General features: G+C 44.3%; 1 protein-coding gene across 2 annotated transcripts in view; it reads right to left on the bottom strand.

Moving 5' to 3' along the window:
- KIAA1958 (KIAA1958 ortholog) overlaps nt 1-20,276 on the bottom strand; it is a 67,107-nt gene that overhangs the window by 31,692 nt on the left and 15,139 nt on the right. For both annotated transcript variants that reach the window (XR_009556866.1, XM_035140447.2), the window contains exon 2: nt 15,139-16,303. Coding sequence is in view for 1 of the 2 variants with exons in the window: in XM_035140447.2 (XP_034996338.1) it covers nt 15,139-16,279 (1,141 nt within the window). In the remaining variant the exon portion in view is untranslated. The remainder of the gene's footprint in view (nt 1-15,138; nt 16,304-20,276) is intronic.

Raw genomic sequence — 20,276 nt, 5'->3', positions numbered from 1 at the left:
TGATTACCATCTTCCAAAGCAATGCTCTGTTCCCAACTTAGGAATGGTAAGCATTATGCTGGTGGACAACAAAAGATGCTCTCAAGGCAAATCTTTTTTAAAAAATGTAGTTTAAACACCGACAACTGAGAATCACTAGTCTGTGAACGCTCCAATTGGAGAAATCGTGTCCTCCCTTAAAGAGGGCACGTGTTGCGGTGCAACCTGGCAACCGAACCCTGTGTTGTGTGGGTGGGTACAATTGGATAGCCACAACACCCTAATACACAACCCTAATACATAATACACAACATGCTATTGGTAGGTCCCTTGATGCTGGGTTGAATCTGGCCAATGGGACGCTAGCCAAACCGATCAAGGGACCTATATATGCTCATGCACATGATTCAGAGCTTCCTCTTTTGGTCAGTGCATGGGAACACCTACCCACCTCTCCCTACTTTTAGGGCTTGTGCACTTGATCTTGCTGTGCTGTCGTGTGTCATCTGTCGTTGGGACAGGGGCACGGCAGGAATTTCCCCCACTTGGCTGATTGGCTGGCGCCACTTGGGTTTCGCCTGCCGCGTAGCAAATTGTCACAACCTGTAAGGTTGCGGATAGGCTCTGGTTCAGGTGATAGGGATGGGGGTGGGGGTGGGGGAACGCTCTCGCCATCCCTATGTGAAGGGTATTCCATTAAAGGAATCCAGGGACTCAATTGTTTGGTTAACCCTGAGAGGAGTTGTGCCCATGCCTGCAACGGTGCAGGGAGCTAGTCGAACCAGAGCCTATGCAGCCACTCACATGATGTAATCAATAAAGTTGTGGCCTAAATTCTGCCAAAAACCAAACCAATTTGAGTCTTGTCTGAATCTATTTAAGGGGGGAGGTTTAAAGGTCTAAACGCGCAACAGCCTTCACCAAAGGCGTTGTGAACTTTGAAGAAGCACAAACTCAGGACGAAAGGGAGAAATGAGCTAACAGGAAGGCACGTTTGGCAAACCCTCGCTGTGTTCAACTCCTGCCCAGAAACCTATGTCCCCACTGTGGAAGGACATGTGGATCCAGAATTGGCCTCCACAGACACGTACGGGCACACTGTTAAGACCATATTCATGGAAGGCCATCTTACTCAGCTATGAGTGGTTGCCAAAGAAGAAGATGACACCCTGGTGGCAGTACGTCCTCATTTGACTTGAGTAGCCTAAAAGGCCTGCCTCCATTCCAGTTTAGGAAACCTGAGTAAACAGAGCGGAGGAGGTGGAGGAGCCATGGAGTCCATCAAAAGCCCCACCTTGAGTCTAGCTGGAACTAGGTCACACAAGGAGGGGTTGGGAGATAGTGATCTGTCAAAGAAACAATGCAGGTGACATTGCCAGTGCCTTTAATGAACAGTATCCAGGTTGGAGAAGATCGTGAACCAGAAAGATACACAGGGAGAGTTGCCAACCAGTTTCCCCAGCAGGATTTCCGTGCTCAACAGACAGCAGGTTTGTTTTTACCACAAGCACCGTGCTAGGAACACCTTCACCTGTTGCATAACTGCCTGTCATAAAGAGGTTTTCAAGGGCGCAGGAGCCTACCAGGAGCAGGTAGGTCGCAACCCCCCACAGAGATCACCGCTACTGGTCATGGGGTGGGTCTCCCTCGTGGTCAGCACAGAATGGGGGTGTAGGGCAGATCCTGCCCCTGTGGGAGAGTGGCCTGTGGAATGCAAAGGGAGACACAGAGAGAATAATGAACAACAGCAAACAGCTGAAACACACGGCCCCTGGACTTGGATGCTCAGTTGTTTTGTGAGAAGGAAGGCGAGCATGTTACACCTGACCTGGCTAGATTTGGAACCACAGGGCTATTAAAGTGGTAGGTGAGTGCTTTCAATGTATGGTGTGGACGTGGCCATGGTCTACCAGTGACAGGTGTATATTCTGGTGGTAGTGTGCTGTGATTATGAGTGAGGCTACCTCCTGATGTTCTCCTGATGTTGCTGGACTGCAGCTTCCATCACCCCCAATCATTGGTCCTGTTGGCTGGGGTTGATGGGGATTGTAGTCCAAAGTTATCAAGGGCACCATGTTGTTGAAGGCTGAGTTACACCATATCCTATGCTCTGTCATGGCGATGTGGCAGGGCTATCATGGATACAATACCCCCCCCCCCAAATCAATAGGAGGGTTTTTTTGTTTTTGTTTTTTTACACCAGGCCTAGGGCTGGTACAAAGCTAAGGCATCAACTGGGGCATTTCTGTGGATTAAAGGGGTGGGACGGGGTACCAGTTATGCTCCTTCTTTGTGCTGTCTCCATCCTGCCCATGACTTTGCCCTGTTTCCTTCATTCTAAATGGCTCAGGACCGCATTACCTCAAGGTATTTCCATATGAGCCTCGTTCCATACGAGCCAATCTGGACCCTGAGATCATCCTCTGAGGCCCTTCTTTGTGTGCCTCCTCCTTGAGAGATCCAGGCAGCGGCAACCTGAGAACGGGCCCATTTGTGGAGGCCCAGGGAGGTTTGGCTGGCGCCTTCATTATACACCTTTAGGTGCCTGGCAAAAACATTCCTCTTTAACCAGGCCTGTAGCTGATTGGCATCTAATGCCCTTTAAAAATGGTCTAGTTACAGGTAGGTAGCCATGTTGGTCTGCCGTAGTCAAAACAAATTTAAAAAATCACAAAATACATAATAAAAACAAAAACAACCCAATAATCCCCCCTCTCTAACACATTTTAAAAGCTGCTTAGAGACCAACTAAGTTTGTCATTGGTATGAGCTTTCGTGTGCATGCATGAAGCTCATACCAATGGCAATCTTAGTTGGTCTCTAAGGAGCTTTTAAAATGTGTTAGAGAGGGGGGAATTATTGGATTGTTTTTGTTTTTATTATGTATTTTGTGATTTATATTGTGATTTTATGTTGTGAACCGCCCTGAGACCTGAGGGTATAGGGCAGTATCCTACTACGACTACTACTACTACTAATACTAATAATAATAATAATTCTACCAGTGTTCCTTTGACAATGGAATGTTCCAATGGCATAGCAAAGTTTCTGTATTGTAAGGTTCTGGTACTATGCACTCTTACCTAAGGGTTAACCCTAATGAACACATTGTGACACACATCCAAGTAAACAATGCGTAAGAATGTGCTGAATCCCTGCAATCCTATACGCTTGAATTCAGACCATGTCCATGTAAACACACAAAGGAGATTGAGCTCAATGGGGTTAACATCTGAGTAAACATGTGCAAGATTGTTCTGTTAATGTCTCTTCCAGCGCTGATGTCACCGTCTCTACATAAGACATTGATCCCGAAGCTTCAAAAACATTAGTTTGAGAAGAAACTTCCCACAACTTCCCGCATCACCGACAAATGCCACCTAGTTACATTGGGGGCGGAGGGGTTAAAATATAGCAACATGAAATTGATCAGCCACAATGTGATTATTACAATCACAGATTTTCAGACGCTATATTGTGCCAGTCTTCAGAAAATAACTTCTACAAAAATAAGTAAAAATAATGCAAATACTAAATGAACGAATGAGTTCAGTATAGAATGAAGGGACTCCAGGTTAATCCACTCAAAAGAGTGGCCGTTCTTCAGGGTATTTAACACACACACTCAACAATTATTTGAGAACTTTCCATGCCGGCAGAATTTTGACTGCCAACGTACCATACCAAAACAAGCTCCTGTCTATGTCTAGACAGTCATCACATCATTATAGCAGCACTTGTCACAACATAAGTCACATGGGTTATGGGTTTCTTAATTCTTGCATGAGGAAAGTGAATGGCAGCCTGCAATGAGGCTATTATGCTATTATGAACTAAGAGTCTCATCAACTCTTCCGACATTAGGAAATATATGCTCTCGGAGTTATATAGCCACTAGACATGGTTTAGGGATCTGGAGTTTGTTGAGTGGCAGGTTCTGAGTTTAGAAATAACCTTCACCAGAATTAGCTTGGCCCTTAACCAGGTATCGTGACAATCAGCAGCTGAAGCAGGAGGAAAGGGAAATCCATCTTTAAGATCAGAAGAGAGGTGTCAGGTTTGGTTTTACCAGTAGGAAGTGTGAGCAGCATTCTTCAGGTGGGAGATTTTGCATGCCATTACAGGGCAAGCAAGCCATCAAATCACTTTGCTTATTTCAGTGGTTTTTTAAACCAACCTCGGGCTGTGGAGAGAGCATCATCTGCGGCCCTAAGCACTAAAAAAGTCACCAGTCATTTCTGGGAAGGGCAGGAAGAGGTAGCTACTGGTAGCTACTGACACCTGATTGGCCATGGCATCCAAGTTACAGCCTTTACATTTACATACGAAATAGCTATTATTCTGTTGTGTCATTTTGTTTTGGAGAAGAGAAAGTCTGAAGATGACAGATCAGAATTCAAATGGTAATAACTTTTCTCTTAGATTCACTGACTCTAGTTTACTTACATCCACTAAGAATTTGGTTGGATTCCCAGATGCCAAGTTTCAATAATTGTTTCTATTCTTGCTTGACCTACTTCAATTAATAAATCAGAGCAGAGGCTCATGCTATAAAAAGTTCATTTCCTGGTCCAGCGCACATGACTTGGCTTTTGAGAGACAATGGGCTATTCCTGATTGTTGCTATTCTGAGGTGGGATACAATCACATATCAAAGAATCCAGGCTGTGCAATTTAAGTTGATTTGGTGCTCTTGCACAATAAACCCACTCCCCACCCTCCCTTCCAAAAAGAAGTAACAGGAAAATGCAATGGGAAGTGTGGGATGAAAATTGCCTGATGTAATGCCTTATAACCTTCTCACAAACCAATCAGAATGAATGCTCAATACACTGGTCAGCACTGAAGAGCTTTAAGGCAATGACAGATGGAGCCTGGTCCACTGTCACCCAGTGAGCTTCGTGGATGAGCAGGGATTTGAAACCTGGTCTCCCAAATCATAGTCTAACACTCTAACCAATACACCACACTGGCTCTCAGTATATTCCAGCACTATACTATAGAGGCAGGGTGTCAGTGACGCAGTAGAAGAGCATATTTATGACTTATTATATATTCTTACAGACCATCAGTAGTGCAACTTCACAGCAACACGAGACCTGATGCAAGGAATTTCCCTCCCTTTGACTCTGCAGCTTGGAAATGGACTTCGAAGTGATGACAGGCAGGCGTTTACTTGCCTCACCTGTGATGTGACATATGATATTGGGGGTGGGGCAGGTGGGTGTGATTTGGGGATAAAGGGCCCTGGGAGCCAAATTAGGACCCCTAGCAGCAGTGGCCAGGATGCTCCCAGGTAGTCCTCTGTAGGGTTGTTAACTTCCTTGCTCCACACAGGATTCTGAGTCCTTGGAATCTCCATGGCAGACAGCTATGCAAGGGGTGAATGGCTTTCTAGCATGAAGCTAGTGCCACCAAGGGACACTTGTACCTGCTACCCTACTATATATCAAGCCACTGCCCAACACAGATGCTTATCTATAAATGTGTTTTTGTATTATCATGATCACCTGGATAGCTCAGTTGAGTAGAGCATGGTGCTGCTAACACCAAGGTTGCAGGTTCGATCCCTGTATGGGACAGCTGCATATTCCTACATTGCAGGGGGTTGGACTAGATCAGGAGTACTCAACCATTTTATACCTACCACCCACTAATGCATATTTCTGGATGGTAAAATTTCCTTACCACCCACCCGTGCTTGATGGAAGAAGGATTCAGCTAGTGCCATAGAACCCCCTACCACCCACCTAGAATCCTGAAATGCCCACTAGTGGACAGTAGGGACGAGGTTGACAACCCCAGGACTACGGTAGATGATGCTCAGGGTCTCTTCTACAATTTTCTTATTCTATGTGTTTATCAGTAAAAGGTCTTCCCTAGCATCATGCGTTTAATGATTGCTTCCATGTTTGGGGGCCTGCAGACAGCGTCGCCAGCGCAATTCCTGATTGGCAGGCTATGGAAGCATTTCCAGGGATGCAGAGGGTGCTGATTTCCTGTTTTTCTTTATTACACACCACCCTTCATCCAAACATCAAAGGGTTATTCACACCACAAAAACACAAAACATTCCAGTTGGGTGCTTTCCCCCTTCCATGCATTGGATATGGTGGTCATTCTGTCTGTGTATCTCCTGGTCCTGACATACTACGTATATAGAATTGTTCTGTTAGTGAATTGTATTGTACCCTTCATTATTTTACATTTTTCAGTTGTCATGTTATTCATAATCAGCATGACCCATTGGTCTGAATAAACTACATCAATTCCTCTACAGAATGATTCACCACAATTCATCACTTCCATTGTGTGTTTTTCATAAATAACCATGAAACGTTGTCAAAGGCCTTCTCTGCATCTATAAACACCAGTGCCACTTGTTTTTCATTCCCGACCTTCAGATATTCTATAATGTCAATTATATTCCTTATATTAAAATTCCTTCAGTAGCACCTTAAAGACCAACTAAGTTTTTAGTTTGGTATGAGCTTTCGTGTGCATGCACACTTCTTCAGTTATCTGAAGAAGTGTGCATGCACACGAAAGCTCATACCAAACTAAAAACTTAGTTGGTCTTGAAGGTGCTACTGAAGGAATTTTTTTTATTTTACTTCGATCCAGACCAACACGGCTACCTACCTATATTCCTTATATTGTCTTTCATCTGACAGCCTGGTAAAGTGAATTAATATGGTGTGTCAGCATTGCAGAACATGTGGGGAGAAGGATAAGAGGAAGTGGTACTGATTTCAACCTTATTATAGAGAATATAGCATGCCTTTTCAGGGGTGTTTCAAATATAAGTGATTTCACTTAAATGCACAGTGTCTTGGAACATAACCCCTGCGTAAATTGGAAGTTGCCTCTACACTACATGCTTTATCCCTTAATAGGGCAGACACATATTGTTGCCATCGCATCCAGTCTGGCCTTGGTAATGTGATGCTACAACTTTTGTACAGGCCTCCTAAGTAGGGCACTAAACAGAGAAACAAAGAAAAAACAGAATATGCAATAAATATTTTATTACATTAATCATAATAAGCTGTGCTGTATTCCTAACCAAAGAATATTCTTAAATCAACTTTGGAATGTGGTTGTAATTTCAGGCTTAGCAACACGAAGCCACAAGACTGTAATTAATATAGTAAATCACACTCTGGAGTTTTCTGTAGAACCTGACAGTGCTCAGCTGATATATTGCTTATAAGAGGGTCCACGCAGTTCTTAGGCCCTAAGCAGGATTTCTTATATTATTATATTGCCAAAGGTAGTGAATCACAGATGCTCTGTTCTGATTTATGTGTTATATCCACTGGAGATGTAAAGATATAACATGTGAGCTATTGCTGTCAGCTTCTAAAAGTGCAGAGAGAACCCATACGAACTGCCCAGGGAATCTCATTTTCATGGTGTTCTCACCTTGGAATGAGCATACCGGTAGCTACAAAAAGACTGCTTTTACATGAATGTTCCCGTTTTCTTTTCAAATTTTGCATCAGATCAAGTTTCTGACTTTAAAAAAATAATGTGCCTCCCGTCCCCCCCAACTTGCATTCTTACTGACTAGGCACAATATGAAAACTTAGAAACCTCTCCAGTGAATGCTGCTGGCAATTTGGGGCGGGGGAAGGGGGTAAAGCCTTGCCAGGAATAAAGGATATCCAAAATCAGGAGCCATTGCCACCAAGATCAGGCAGAGATACTTGTTTGTATCAGCAATTTCTGAATTTCCAGTGGACCTATTATTTATTTTATTTAAAATATTTATAGCATGTCTCTCCCTATAATAGCTCTAGGCAGTTCACAACAAAAACACAACAACAAAAAAGATCTCGAAGCAGAGCAGTGGGCTACTTTTTCATTAGTCAGCTGAATACCAAAGCTGCACTTTTTCTGGAGTAGATTCTAATCTTTAGTGGGTTCATGAGCAAGGGCAGTGTTTCCCAACCTTGTGCCTCCAGATGTTTTGGGACTACAACTCCCATCATCCCTAGCTAGCAAGACCACTGGTCAGGAATGATGGGAATTGTAGTCCGAAAACAGCTGGAGGCACAAGGTTGGGAAACACTGAGCTAGGGTTCATAGCTTAGTGGTAGATCATGTGGTTTGTGTGCAAAAGGTTTGAGGTAACTGAAACACACCCAAGTATGGCTTTAAAGGACTCCTGCCTGAAAGTTGAGAAAGCTGCTGTCCATCATTGTTGACAATGTTGAGCTAGCTCAGGGTTTCCCAAACTTGGTTCTCCAGCTGTTTTCATACTACAGTTCCCATCATCCCTGACCACTGGTCCTGCTAACTAGGGATGATGGGAGCTGTAGTCCAAAAACAGCTGAAGACCCAAGTTTGGGAAAGCCTGAGCTAGATGGAACAATGGTCTGACGCAGCATAATGCAGCTTCCTACTTTTATAAGTCATACCTCGGTTTAAGTATGCCTCGGTTTGAGTATTTTCAGTTTAAGTACTCCGCGGACCTTTCTGGAACGGATTAATCCACTTTCCATTACTTTCAATGGGAAAGTTCGCTTCAGGTTAAGCACCGACTTCTGGAACCAATTACACTCATACCTCGGGTAAAGTACGCTTCAGGTTGAGTACTCCGCGGGCCCATCTGGAACAGATTAATCCACTTTCCATTACTTTCAATGGGAAAGTTCGCTTCAGATTAAGTACGCTTCAGGTTAAGTACAGACTTCTGGAACCAATTGTGTTTGTAAACCGAGGTACCACTGTATATTTCTTAATTATCTATGCAACCAGGAATATATTTATTAACAATGTTTACCCTCACTTTTGGGGCTTGCTTGCATTTGAGCTGGATCTCACTTGGAATCCATGCTTTCTCCATTCAAAACATGTCGATTATGGAAATATATGTCTGTGAACATGTAAATTGAGAAGCGATGGTGTTCGTCTGGTGGCAGTCTGAGTTTTGAAAACTGTGCTAGTGAACATTGGCAATAACCATTACCCTCCTTATCTAATTAACTCTGGACTTGGCTCAGCTTTTCTTCTTCATACATACTTGCTGTTAAAGGGCAGTGTTTATGCATATCCGCAACATAATTGTGCAATGGATATTTTTCAGCTCGTCTCGCCGCTCCCTTCCTCCCAGAATTGTTTCTGGGCCGTTAATAGCACAAACTGAATAATTAAATTCTGGAGAGGAGGGGGGAAATCACCTCAGATGTTTTTAATTCTTCATTTTGAAAGGGAGACATTTACGATAGCCTTACTTTATACATAATCTGTTTTGCCATGTGATTTTCAGATGCCCCCTTGCTTTCCTGTAATAAATATTCACACTTTTGTTTAAGCCCAAAACTGGCAGTAGGCTTGTTGTGTGATTTACCGGTAGTTGGGGCTTCATTGCTTGACAGCTATCATAAGCCAGAAGACAAAAATACAGCAGAATGAGCAAGTGTGTGTGTGTGTGTGTGTGTGTGTGTGTGTGTGTGTGTTTATGTATATCTGTGAATGGAAACCAAAACAAACAGCATATGCACATGTACAGCTGAAGTGAGAATGCAAAGACCAACCTTTCTGACTCTTAATTTGTTTTCCCAGAGTTGCAATTAAATCAAGTGAGCTTCACAGGACAGGACAAACCCCAAACAATACAGGAGGCTGGGGAGCAGCGTGTCTATTTGAATTTCTATGGAGCCAGACTACAAAGCAAGATGAAAGAAAACAAAAACTTGGCACATAAACACATCTGCTCTAGCAACACCACACTGTATTGGGTGGGGAAGACAAATGCTCTGATTGTCGGGTGTGGGAGCAAAGAGTTGCCAGGGTGCCATAAGGAAATCCCAGAACACAGAGCTATACATTTTTCCGCCAGTACTTACTGGCAGTAATATAAATAGATGGACAGCATGATTAGGGGGGGGGGGATAAAGTAAAGATCACTAGTGCAAGGAAGGAGTGTAAAGCATACAATTCACAATTCCTTTTCTGCAAATGAATCTGCCAGCACTATCAGCTTTGCAAAAACAAAACAAATCTGAAACTTCATTGCAGGGGAAACGGTATGCAACAAATGAAATCTGAGTTCTTCCCATCTGCCCTGTGAAAGGGATGTTGCATATTTTAAATTTTAAGCATTGCATATTTTAAGCATTCTGACTTATCACAAATCCACAGAATACAATCAGCACCCTCCCAGCTAGTTTTCTTGCCTTCACCCTGCTCAATGAACAAGTACTGTAAGAACAGTACTTCAGGGTTTGCAAATGTGCTTTGATATTTTTTTTTAAAGGTGTAGAACTGAGCGGGGCTGGATTTAGGTTTGATGAGGCCCTAAGCTACTGAAGGTAATAGGGCCCTTTATATGTCCAGCTGTCCTTTGTCAACAACAAATGGTCACTGTTTTTTGTGTTGAATATATGCTAGTAATTTATGGACTCTAAAGCCATTTGCACATAACAAAATATGTATTTTTTAAAAGTAATTGTTGAACTTATCTTAAATTTAGGAAACGTACAACCAGGATTTTTTTCCTTTAATTTTTTTTAGGGGGGTCCAAGAGAGTGGGGCCCTAAGCTATAGCTTGTTTAGTTTATACCAGTGATGGCCAAACTTGGCCCTCCAGCTGTTTTGGGACTACAACTGCCATCACCCCTAGCTAACAGGACCAGTGGACAGGGATGATAGGAATTGTCGTCCCAAGACAGCTGGAGGGCCAAATTTGGCCATCACTGGCTTATACGTAAATCCGGCACTGGAACAGAGGCAGAAAGGTAGCCAGCTGTCCTACTTTACAGAGGAGAGCCTTCCATTGAAAGGTCATCAGAGTACAGTCCTGTATAGGGAGTACAGGGAGCCCTGTATCTGAAGGTCCAGGTTCAGTTTAATAGCAAAAAACCACAGGAAGGATGACCAGCAGGAGCTGGGAGTTGCCCACTAACAGACAGCACAGAAGGCTGAGAGGCACACAGGTCTCCCCAGAAGAGAGGAAAATGTACTGTGGTTTCTCTTATAGCAATTACTTCTCAATATGCACCTATTCTTATAAATTGCAAATTGGTGTTGTCTTTTTGTCCTTTTTTGTTTTTTAAGTGTTACATTTCCTCTTTTTGGGCAGTGTGCAGGTAGCCACAGGCCTGAACACATATATGCCAACTGACTTGATCTGGTTTTGTAGCTAACCCTGTCCCAATGGCACACAGTACATTACATTAAAGCCACGAGAGTTTGGACATTTCTCCAACTCAAAATGGTGTGCCAGGAGATCATGTTATATTTAGCTCAGTGGCAGAGCTAGGCTCCATTTTTTATGATGAATGGCCAGTGACCTCTGAACTATTTATTTCAAGCAGGGGGGGAAAGAGAGAGCATCTGATTAATCCACAACAGTGGTTTAATTGTTCATTTGACCACTTCCATCTGGATGTGACCCTAGAGCAGTGTTTCTCAACCAGTGTGCCTCCAGATGTTTTGGGACTACAACTCCCATCATTCCTGACCACCGGTCTTGCTAGCTAGGGATGATGGGAGTTGTAGTCCCAAAACATCTGGAGGCACACTGGTTGAGAAACACTGCCCTAGAGGCTATCTGCAGAAATTGACTTAGCCAAGAGCTATAAATTCTGTCATTTAAAATCAGAGCCCAATTTGGCGTAGTGGTTGAGAGCTCTGAATCTTAAGTTAAGGTTCTGTAACTTTCTCTGCAATGCATGTATGTTTTGATAATTCATTTGTTAAGATTTATGCTATAAATAGCCTGGCCCAGTCCTAGGGGTTATGATAGGTGATAAACTTCTATCAATCATGCAGGCAAGCAAGCAAATTTTCAAATCACTTGTGATCAGCAACTGGCATCAAAGACGCAGCTGGCCCTTATGCGATGGAAGACAAAACTTGTGCACCTTTAGTAGTTATACAGAAGAGGAAATTTCAACAGATGCAGCCTCTGTCGCCCAGCATGTTCCAAATCACTATCTAGTGGTGCACTCAGAGCAGGACAGGGCTTGTTCTGTACCTCAATCTGAGGAATGAATAGCAGCAGGGCTGACTTACCACATTTTGAAGTAACTAATACACATTTGCATCTAAAGACAGGGGTCCTCATCAGACCATTCAGTCTGGTTGGGAGAGGGCTACAAAATAATTCCACCCAGAATCAAAAATTACCCTAACTGTACGACTGATCACATATGTTTGAACATCTTTAAGTATCTATTTCTCTTGCCAACTTGCTAGTTCTGCACACTGCATGCATATTATTATGAAATATTAATTGGAACCACACAGGTGGCGCTGTGGGTTAAACCACAGAGCCTAGGGCTTGCCAATCGAAGGTCGGCGGTTTGAATCCCCGTGATGGGGTGAGCTCCCGTTGCTTGGTCCCAGCTCCTGCCAACCTAGCAGTTCAAAAGCACGTCAAAGTGCAAGTAGAGAAACAGGGACCGCTCCGGCGGGAAGTTAAACGGCGTTTTCGTGTGCTGCTCTGGTTCGCCAGAAGCGGCTTTGTCATGCTGGCCACATGACCTGGAAGCTGTACGCCGGCTTCCTCGGCCAATAACACGAGATGAGCGTCACAACCCCAGAGTCAGTCACGACTGGACCTAATAGTCAGGGGTCCCTTTACCTTAAAAGGCAGAAACCACTTTCCTTTTTTAAAAAAAGAAAGATGTCACTGTTAAGCAGTGCTATATTGTTAAGTTAGTACTTGTTAAGTCACTGTTAAGTCAACTGTATTGAAAATATCCCGCAATTGTATAAATATTGTTGTATTTAAGTTTGAATGATGTTAATGATGAAAAACTGAATATAAAATTTTAAAAAATAAAGAAAATATAGTTATTATGAGGCATTAAAAAGTAGGAAATGTTCACAAGAAATGTTCTTTGCAATCTTGTCTTTTTCATAATTTAATTTTAAGTATATCAAAAAGAAGCTTTGGGGGCCCTATCTGAATCTTGCCTCTGCGCTCAAACCACACCTAAAATCTGCAAGGTAATATGTCTCTAGTTTACATATGCATAGTGCTAAAGGACTGGAATATGAAGGATTCCCTTTGGTAAGCCTTTTAAGTAGAGAGGATTGCAAAGGACAAAATTTAAACCTGTGTTTAAGTTCAATATACTTTTTGCTGCATAGCTACTAAGATAACCAACATTATAAAACTGGTGAACAAGTTTTTATTTTCAGCATTAAAAGGTTTATAATGGACTTTGGCTAGCCAGACTTCTATTTAAGATGAATAAACTTTTTAAAAACCATTAAAGGATTACAAGGTCCATATAAAAGCACTCAAAAGTTACAATGAATCACTATTTGTTCAATAAACTCTAATCCTTAGCAACATTCAAATACAAATACTCTAAAGAAACGTTCCCTTTTGTCAGCAAATAAAGCACCTACTGTTTTAAACACCTCACATTTTGCTGCTAATTGTCTTTGCACAACAAGGGAACTATATACAAGATGCAGTATTAAAAATACTATTGGTTCAAAGGCAATAAAACTTTTAGAAGGTTCTGACATCAAGTTTAAGTTGCAACATTAAAAAAAAGCAAAGCACATTTCAAGCTTCACTTCATGACATTCCAAAACATAAGAGAATGTTAGATTGAAACCAATTGCGAAATAGTTCATAAAAAGGATTTCCAACAAGAAGCTAAGAAGAAAACCTATTGACCAGGCAAGAGCAGAAATCCAGTCTCCTAGCATATGTATCAGATTGCTTGGCCTAACCCTAATACAAATAATTTATAGAGCTTTCCAATCACATCTCTGTTCCCTTCCATGCCTGAAGAGGGCTTTGGGACCAGAGCGTATATATACAGAGTATGGACAACTCACTAGGCTAGACCCCAAGCTTAAACCATTGAAAGTCCTAGATCTACTAATAGACAAAACCTACAAAATTTTTGGATTAACATTCAAATTGTAACTTCCTTAGTTTTAAAATGACTGGGGTTGGTTTTGTTTAATGCATTATAGCCTTTGGGGGGGGAGTGGGGGACAATGGCAACTGATGTCAGTCACAGCAACCCTTAAGTGCTGCTGGGTTGCACTTAGTTTATTTATTGGTATCGCTCAACCCACAGCTTTTGATCTTCAAAAGTCAAAGTATGAGAATGAGAGCCTCTTCCTGTATGGTCTCCTCGTTTCTTAAATGAGCTTGGCTGGAGTCCTGCTTGGGTTATGCCTGAAGTCTGACAAGAGGCTATCACTAGCCTTCTCTGTACAAGCTGTAGAACTCTTCCATTGTGGAGTTCCCTACCAAGTCTGGTTGACTTGCAAGGCAGTCATGTCTGTTCAGGAACGGAACACCATCATGTTGCAATTTATGCCCATCACTGCCAGAGGTTGCCCAGGAACTCGCCCTGATAAAAATCCCTCCCTCTCAGAAGGCTCACCTTCTAAAAAACCAGGCATTTGTTCCCCTCCACATAAGAGACAAATGTATGATGCTGCAATGCAGCGGCTTGGCCCAGCCATTCTGCAGAAACAAGCCCCACTGAAACACTGGGACTTACTTCCATTTAACTGTATTTGACTGTCACGACGCATTGAAGTCTGTGCCATGGCATGGTAAATAAACCCCTTTAGTGATCTCTTTCTGAACTACCTTGGCAGGAACCATCATACTGATTCTTTACCGATATGTTAACACATTTTCTTCTTTTTTTAATGTGACCTATCAGTGATTTTTTTTCCAGGAAACAAAAAAATGCTAGTGCTCACCAACAAACAGGGGGAGGAACCAGCAAATGGGGGAGGGGTGTGGCCTGACACCAAGGCTGGGCGGTAAGGGTGGGTTAGCTAATTGATGCTCCCTCGCCCACCCACTCACCTACTGGGGCGCTGCCGCCCAGGTGAAGAGGTGCCCGGCTTTGCGAAGGAGGCAGCAGGGCTCTGGATCCTGTCAGAGCATAGCACCTCCTTCCTTAAGCTGGGCAAATGCCTCCCAGGCTTGGGGAAGGAGGCGCAATGCTCTGGCAGGGTCCCACCTCCTTCCCTCCCCAAAGGTGGTGGCACTGCGTACTGTTGCGTACCACCAGGGGGAAAGCACTGCCCATAATATGATCCATACTTGCACGTGTAAAGCTAGAACTTATACCTTCAAATAGAATGTTTTAAAATACCTCGTCCCTCCAAAAAAACAACCCAATACATCATGAGAAGCGTTCCAAGTATTGATACCTGGTATTGTCTGTGTCATTGGCTCCGTGGTGATGGCAGGAGCTGTGCTTGGGTGCTGCTGACTGGAGCTAACTTCTGGCTCTGTGCTAGCAGAAGGAGACAGTGCTACATCGCTGGGAACCTGATTTGGCACAGGCTGGAGGGCATCTTCTGAGGTCGCTTGCTCCTCTTGCCCAGGGAGTTGCAAGGCCGATAAAGGAATGCTTAACGACTTGCCAGCATTGGAAGTGCTGGCAGGCATCTGCAGGGCTGCCTGAGGGTTGACGGCCAGGCTGCTTCCAGGCCCTTTACCTGCCGAAGCCAGAGTTACTTTGGGAGGCTTCTGGGGGGAGGCAGAGATGTTCTGCAAATCATATTCAGCAATGAGTGAAGGTGGCGAATGAGGGGTGGATTTAGACGGCACAGGGTAGGAGGCTGCAGGGTGAGCTTTGGGTTTCGACATCTGTGTCAAGGACAACGCAGGGCCGTCGATGCCACCGGTGATCTCTGCGTTAGCCACAATGTAATAATCCTCGGGGAGTTCTTGCTTGATTTTTTTGACGGACACATTGCTACTGTTCTCATCGACGACCTGAGAATGGGAGCCTGGATGGAACGAGGAGGTGGCGCCCGGGGCTGGCCTTTTGCGGGAATTGGTCTGAGATCTTTGAGGGCGAGGTTCAAAGTCACTATCTTCATCTGTTACCGAGGACTCACAGACCATGTCAAAAAGAGTAGCTTCATCTTCATATTCCTCCACGGTTTCATCTAACTCTGAGGGCTCACTGCAGTAAGAGAAATCACAGGAGTCTCTGGTTCTGTTGCAGTCCAACTTTGCTTTCCCTGGCCTCCCAGAGTAGCGTTCCACTGGGCTGGCTTGTGTGTCCGGGGGCATGCCCATGAGGCTGGGGCTGTCCGAGTTGAAGCTCCTGTTGTCCTGGAAACATACTCTTTCCTGCGAGCCTGCTCTACAGGTTGCCGTCAGAGGCCAGTGATAGGCATGGCCTGCACTGCAGCCCCACATAGCTGTCAGGTTGCCATGTGAGCCCTCTGAAAGAAGGTGCTTCAGATTTGGAATGAGGGTGCATATGGTCCCGTGGCTGTGGGCCCAGCTGACCAGCTTGGAAAGGTTTTCGGAAGAAGTGTGAAGGCAGTCCTCCATGGTGCAGGCTCAACAGCTCCGTACCTAGAGGAGACACAAGAAAGCTTTACACCTGAACCAAAGTTTGCAGTTGAATTTGACTTCACATTTCACATTTTACACGTGTGTGTGTGTGTGTGTGTGTGTGTGTGTTATTTATGTTTTCCTTGCACAAAGAACCATGTAAAATAGTAAATGCAGTAATCAACAAGTTGTAAAAGGTATTTCTCAGCATAGCCATTTACTTCTGCAGAGGTTCAGTTTTAGTTGGTTAAGCATTTAGATGTAGCAAAGATATTAAGGACCTAATCCATATGTTGTTGTTTATATATATACTAGTATCTTGAAGCCCGTTAAAATAACGGGTGCTAGAGCGTGTGTCGTGGCAAGGCCGGATCGCAACCCCGGCGCTCGGCTATAGGAGAAGCCGTGGCCGTGGCGTCGCCTCCTCGGCCAGGCCTGGCCTGGCCTACAGGGAGTAGGCTCGCCGGCCCCGGGATCCACCCACCGTCGCCTCCTTTCCGTCCCTTGGTTGCCTGCCACCATGGGCGCCGCTTTGAGAAGGAGGCGGCGGTGGGTGGATCCCGGGGCTGGCGAGCCTCCTCCCCGTAGGGGAGGTAGCGGGCTGAGGAGGGCGGCCCGGGCCAAGGCAGCGGGCGTCGAGCCGAGGGGGCCGTCGGAGAGGCCGCCTCGAGCTCCGGGCTCCTTCCTCCTCCTCCTCCAGCAGCAGGAGCGCGACACCTCTGGTCGGGACAATGGCGGGACCCCCTCCTCCCACCTCCCGGCAGATCCACAGGGACTGGACGCAGAGACACTTGCATATTATTATATAGGATATATAATCATGCTCAAGGCTGCAGTCCTATGCAAATTCACTTGAAATCATTGTGGCTTGCTTCTGAGTAAGCATGTTTGGACTCTGGCTGCAATTCATGCTGTAATCAAATGGGCTTAACATGGGCTTAACAGGCATCTAAACTATGGACATGTTCTTCTCATTACAGAGGATTGGAATGCTAAAGTAGGGACTCAAGAGATAAAAGGAACAACTGGCAAGTTTGGCCTTGGAGTTCAAAACAAAGCAGGGCAAAGGCTAATAGAGTTCTGTCAAGAGAACAAGCTGGTCATCACAAACACTCTTTTCCAACAACACAAGAGACAACTCTACACATGGATATCACCAAATGGGCAGCATCGAAATCAGATTGATTATATTCTCTGCAGCCAAAGATGGAGAAGCTCTATACAGTCAGCAAAAACAAGACCTGGAGCTGACTGTGGCTCAGATCATCAGCTTCTTATAGCAAAATTCTAGCTTAAATTGAAGAAAGTAGGAAAAACCACTGGGCCGGTAAGATACAATCTAAATCAAATCCCTTATGAATACACAGTGGAAGTGAGGAACAGGTTTAAGGATGTAGATTTGGTGGACAGAGTGCCTGAAGAACTATGGATGGAGGCTCGTAACATTATACAGGAGGCAGCAATGAAAACCATCCCAAGGAAAAGGAAATGCAAGAAAGCAAAATGGCTGTCCAATGAGGCCTTACAAATAGCGGGGGAGAGGAGGCAAGCAAAATGCGAGGGAGATAGTGAAAGATACAGGAAACTGAATGCAGATTTCCAAAAAATAGCAAGGAGAGACAAGAGGGCCTTCTTAAACGAGCAATGCAAAGAAATAGAGGAAAACAATAGAACGGGGAAAACCAGAGATCTGTTCAAGAAAATTGGAGATATGAAAGGAACATTTTGTACAAAGATTACCATAATAAAAGACAAAAGTGGTAAGGACCTAACAGCAGCAGAAGACATCAAGAAGAGGTGGCAAGAATACACAGAGGAATTATACCAGAAAGATATGGAGGTCTCGCACACCCCAGGTAGTGTGGTTGCTGACCTTGAGCCAGACATCTTGGAGAGTGAAGTCAAATGGGCCTTAGAAAGCACTGCTAATAACAAGGCCAGTGGAATGATGATATTCCAGCTGAACTATTTAAAATTTTAAAAGATGATGTTGTTAAGGTGCTACACCCAATATGCCAGCAAGTTTAGAAAACTCAGCAATGACCAGAGGATTGGAGAAGATCAGTCTACATCCCAATCCCAAAGAAGGGCAGTGCCAAAGAATGCTCCAACTACCGCACAATTGCGCTCATTTCACACACTAGGAAGCTTATGCTTAAAATTCTACAAGGCAGGCTTAGGCAGTATGTGGACCGAGAACTCCCAGGAGTGCAAGCTGGATTTCGAAGGGGCAGAGGAACCAGAGACCAAATAGCAAACATGCGCTGGATTATGGAGAAAGCTAGAGAGTTCCAGAAAAACGTCTACTTCTGCTTCATTGACTATGCAAAAGCCTTTGACTGTGTCGACCACAGCAAACTATGGCAAGTTCTTAAAGAAATGGGAATGCCTGATCACCTCATCTGTCTCCTGAGAAATCTCTATGTGGGGCAAGAAGCTACAGTTAGAACTGGATATGGAACAACTGATTGGTTCAAAATTGGGAAAGGAGTACGACAAGGCTGTATATTGTCTCCCTGCTTATTTAACTTATATGCAGAATTCATCATGCGAAAGGCTGGACTAGATGAATCCCAAGCCGGAATATTAGCTCCATATTTGCTCCCTTAAGTGCAGAAACTGATAGGGATCGGGACTCTAGCATGAGGGCTGCCATATATCTGGGTTTTCCCAGACATATCCAGGATAGCGTCCAGGTGGAATTTCAGAAAATCATGCAAGTGTTTGGGGAAACCCGGACATATGGCAACCCACGTTCCTTTAAAATAGCTCAAAAACTTCAAATTTCTTTTGAAGTTCAACAACTTTTGTGTCTGGGTTTTCTCTTTTTTAAATCTGGCAAAATTTTCAATTCAGATTGAAATGCTTGCAGTTTGCATGTTGGGTGGCGGGCAGAATCCCAATTTTCTTTAAGGATTAACCCCCTCTCGTGCCATGCTCCATGTGGAATAAGGCAATCCCACAAGTAAAACTGGATACTGGTTATGGCACTGCATTCTAGGGGGGGGGGGCTTCCCTTGCACAGTTTCCTCAATGGGTGTAAGTAGGTTGCAGTATGAGACATAGCTGACAGAGACCAATAACCCAGGGCCCTAACAATGAGGTCATCAAAGAGGCCAGTATAGTGCCCGACACAGTGCTGTCCTCAAGTAGAACTCCAGCAACGGTTGTCACCATGAAGGCTTAAACGCTGCCTTTGACCTGGTACCCTCCTTTGCCCCTCCTGGATTCTCTTTATGTTCTCAGAAATGGTGGGCAGGAATATCTGGTTGCTCCCCCTCCTGTTCGACTTTGTCACCTAGCCGTGGAGCAAAGAAAGCCTTGAGCTGTCTTCACCCTTGGCCTCCTACTTGCATTTGCCATAGGCACACATCACAATCTCATGAGAGTTCCCTGGCTCCTCAAGAGGCTTGCTGGACTTCTTTAGGAAGAGTTGCATTTCTGCCACCATGGAAATGGGGGCTCCCTGTCCCTCACGTGTGACCTTGAAGGATTCCACAACTCCTTCAAGGGGCTATGCATTCGTTCCTGCCCTGCCATTTCTCCTGATGCATGAGAAGGTGGGATGATGGGACAATCAGGGAAGTGGGAGTCTGGATTGGCTCCGCAGAGCATGTATAGGCACAGTCCTGGAACAACATTCCTAGATCTCTGCCACTTAAGTGAATTGCTGCTTTTCACTCCTATTGGGATAAATGTTGCACCTGGGGATAATGTTGCAGTAGAGGCTACAGGTGACCATTGAAAGACTGAAGGGAACAGAGGACTCAAAATGACAACCTCTTATATGGAGAATGACTTGCAGAGGACTATCCAATGAAGATCTCACTTTCACTGTCGGAGACACCATGGACAGATGCAACAAACAGATATACAGACACACACAGACACACACACACCCTCTGCACACCTTATCTATCATAATGAGAACACACTTTGAGAGAACATCATTTTGGGGCCAACTCACATTATGCTTAGTCCCTTGTACAAATAT

This window comes from Zootoca vivipara, chromosome 16 (assembly GCF_963506605.1).
Source record: "Zootoca vivipara chromosome 16, rZooViv1.1, whole genome shotgun sequence".
Classification (NCBI taxonomy): domain Eukaryota; kingdom Metazoa; phylum Chordata; class Lepidosauria; order Squamata; family Lacertidae; genus Zootoca; species Zootoca vivipara.
This window is presented reverse-complemented; position numbering and strand designations above follow the sequence as displayed.